General features: G+C 53.2%; 1 protein-coding gene across 1 annotated transcript; it reads right to left on the bottom strand.

Moving 5' to 3' along the window:
- Positions 1–663: 663 nt before the first annotated feature.
- Positions 664–1,276, bottom strand: LOC124616183 (dehydrogenase/reductase SDR family member 11-like). Its single transcript, XM_047144475.1, has one exon. It carries the CDS (start codon positions 1,205–1,207, stop codon positions 785–787), a length of 423 nt encoding a protein of 140 aa, XP_047000431.1. The 5' UTR covers positions 1,208–1,276; the 3' UTR covers positions 664–784.
- Between the last annotated feature and the right edge of the window lie 1,594 nt (positions 1,277–2,870).

Here is a 2,870-nt window from a genome sequence, read left to right as displayed (position 1 = left end):
AAGAACGTTGTAAACCAATGAAGATATAAAAGTTAAGTATAGCAGCTACGTACTTTTCTTGCTACCATTCACTCACTACTTATCCTGTTCCAGAATTCACGCCCGTCTGCGTTGGATAGCGTGCATTTCGGCCTACTCTATCTACAAGGTGTTGGCACATTTGCCAACACATCATTGGCGACGAGGATGGGATTAATAATGCGATAACAGAAGGTTACAACATAGATACGATTTATAGAGAAACATTTTAGAACAGTTACCATAAAATCAGAACTGCAGGGTATTTCGTCAGCCGTAATGTTAACTACTCTATAGTCTATTTCTATTGGCTCCCTTGTACACATATATCTCTTCCATATTTAATCAACACTTTGCATGAAACGGAGATGCAGTTAAACATGTAAACTGTGTAAACATTTTTCTTTTTGTGGCTGGTTCAAATGGTTCAAATAGCTCTGAGCACTATGGGACTTAACATCTATGGTCATCAGTCCCCTAGAACTTAGAACTACTTAAACCTAACTAACCATAGGACATCACACAACACCCAGCCATCTCGAGGCACAGAAAATCCCTGACCCCGCCGGGAATCGAACCCGGGAACCCGGGCGTGGGAAGCGAGAACTCTACCGCACGACCACGAGATGCGGGCTTTCTTTTTGTCTTGAAGCCTGTAAATGTCACTTGCGAAGAGTCTTAGCTGAAGCCAGTTACATACGACCGTTGTTTCAGTGGCTTTGTCTGAAGGAGACGACATACGCAAGTCGTTCTATTAAGCCTTTTTCTAGTACGGATTCCCCGTCGGACGTAGGATGATGTTATAAACCTGCACGCGTGGGTGCTGGGACAGCATGTAGATCGCAGCTTCTGCAACGTCTTCTGCTTCCATATAATTCAGCTGGTTATACAAGTCTTCCGTCCAGTTGGTGGTATTAGTGAGGATTTCTGTCTTCACCATTCCTGGGGATATTTCCCCAACGCGGATGTTGCTCTTCCTGGCGACGAGGTCCTTCCTGAGGCCTTCCAGGAGAACCCGAACTGCATGCTTGGTAGCGGCGTACATCGCGGTATCACTGTTAGCTGGCGGTGTGTGTCCCCAAAGACTGTTGATGTGGATGACGAAGCCGTCCTCGACACCCCTGCTGATCATGTCCTGCACGGCCTCCCTGGTGCAGACGCTGAGACCCAGGACATTCACGTCCAGCATACGTGTCCACAACTCTGTACGTCCGCTTGTTAGTTGCTCGTCTATTAGAATTCCAGCGTTGTCGATAAGGATGTCTAGAGTCGTGGTCCCACGTTCGTTACAGTCCTCTGTCTTACGGCTTCTTCACCAAGGACATTGGGGTATAGTGCGAACGAAACAACTTGCTCGTCAGCACTGTACTTGGTTCGGAATTGATGCTGCGATTACGAAAATGTGTTCTTCTTGCATGGCGTGTGCCGAACAACAATCCGCACCGCCGCAGAAAGTCTTTGCATGGCCAAAAGCCACTTCCCCTTGGCTGCGCTTGCACATCGATTTTGCTGGTCCATTCTGGAATGCTCGATGGTTGGTTCTGGTAGATGCCTTCAGTAATTTTCCTTTTGTTGTCCGGATGTCTTCCACGACGTCAACTGCCACCATCCAAGCGTTGTCTGCTATCTTTTGCATTGAAGGTCTTCCACAGACTATTGTTTCCGACAATGGCCCACAGTTCATGTCCGCCGAATTCCAGTTATTCTGCCAGGCCAATGGTATTCAACATCTGACATCCGCGCCGTTTTCGCCTCAGTCGAACGGTGCCACTGAACGATTGGTCCGGACTTTCAAGTCACAGATGCTGAAGTTGAAAGAGTCGCATTCTCGGGAGGACGCGTTGTTGCTCTTTTTGTCATCGTATCGCTCTCAGCCCCGAGATGGTCGCTCGCCGGCTGAGTTGCTCCACGGTCGTCCTCATCGAACCTTGATGTCTTTGCCGCATCCGGCGCATCAGGTTCCTGTGCAGCGGCAGACTCCTGCTTTTGCTCCAGGCGACGTTGTATTTTATCGCAACTATCGAGGTTCACGGCGTTGGCTCGCAGGGCGCATTCTTCGCTGCCTCGGCCGCGCGATATTTTTGGTTTTGGGGGCCTCTGGTGAGGTGCGTCGGCATCTCAATCAGCTGCACCTCTGTCGTCGCACGGGTTCTGCCGCTCCCCGTCTACTTTCAGCGACGGTGCCGACCGGTCAACGCCCTGGGGACCCATCTACTGGCTCGCCTCATCCCCAGGTGTTACCGACGATGCCTTCCCTTTTGCCTCATGGCGACGCGCCGCCGCAGCCGCCGCCGCCGCCGCCGCCTGTTCTCCCGCCGGCGCCGCCCGCATTCGACGCTTCGCTGCAGCCGCCAAGCGCCTCCCTGGGTCACGCGCCGCCGATCGCGTCCCGTGACCAGCTGTCCTCCGCCATGGAACTCTTGCCCGCTCCGGACCACATGATGTCATCGCGCGTCGGGTACCCCGACGCAATGGAGGTCGACCCTTCGGCCCCTCCTGTCTCTTTACGGGCGCATACACCGCATGTTGACGTGCACCCTGGACTAGGTTTTCAGGCGTTTCCTAGCTCCCCCCGGACCGAATGGCCGGGTGCGGGTGGCACAGCCTCGCCTGTTGTTAGGCTCCCCACCTCATCGCATACGTCAACATGGGGTCCTCCCCACGGCGGGCGGAAGCCTTATAACACGACCGTTCGCCGATTTGCGGGGGAGGAATGTGGTGTCACCGCCAGACACCACACTTGCTAGGTGGTAGCTTAAATCGGCCGCGGTCCATTTAGTACATGTCGGACCCGCGTGTCGCCACTGTGTGATCGCAGACCGAGCGCCACCACAAGGCAGGTCTCGAGATAC

This window comes from Schistocerca americana, chromosome 5 (genome assembly GCF_021461395.2).
Source record: "Schistocerca americana isolate TAMUIC-IGC-003095 chromosome 5, iqSchAmer2.1, whole genome shotgun sequence".
Classification (NCBI taxonomy): domain Eukaryota; kingdom Metazoa; phylum Arthropoda; class Insecta; order Orthoptera; family Acrididae; genus Schistocerca; species Schistocerca americana.
This window is presented reverse-complemented; position numbering and strand designations above follow the sequence as displayed.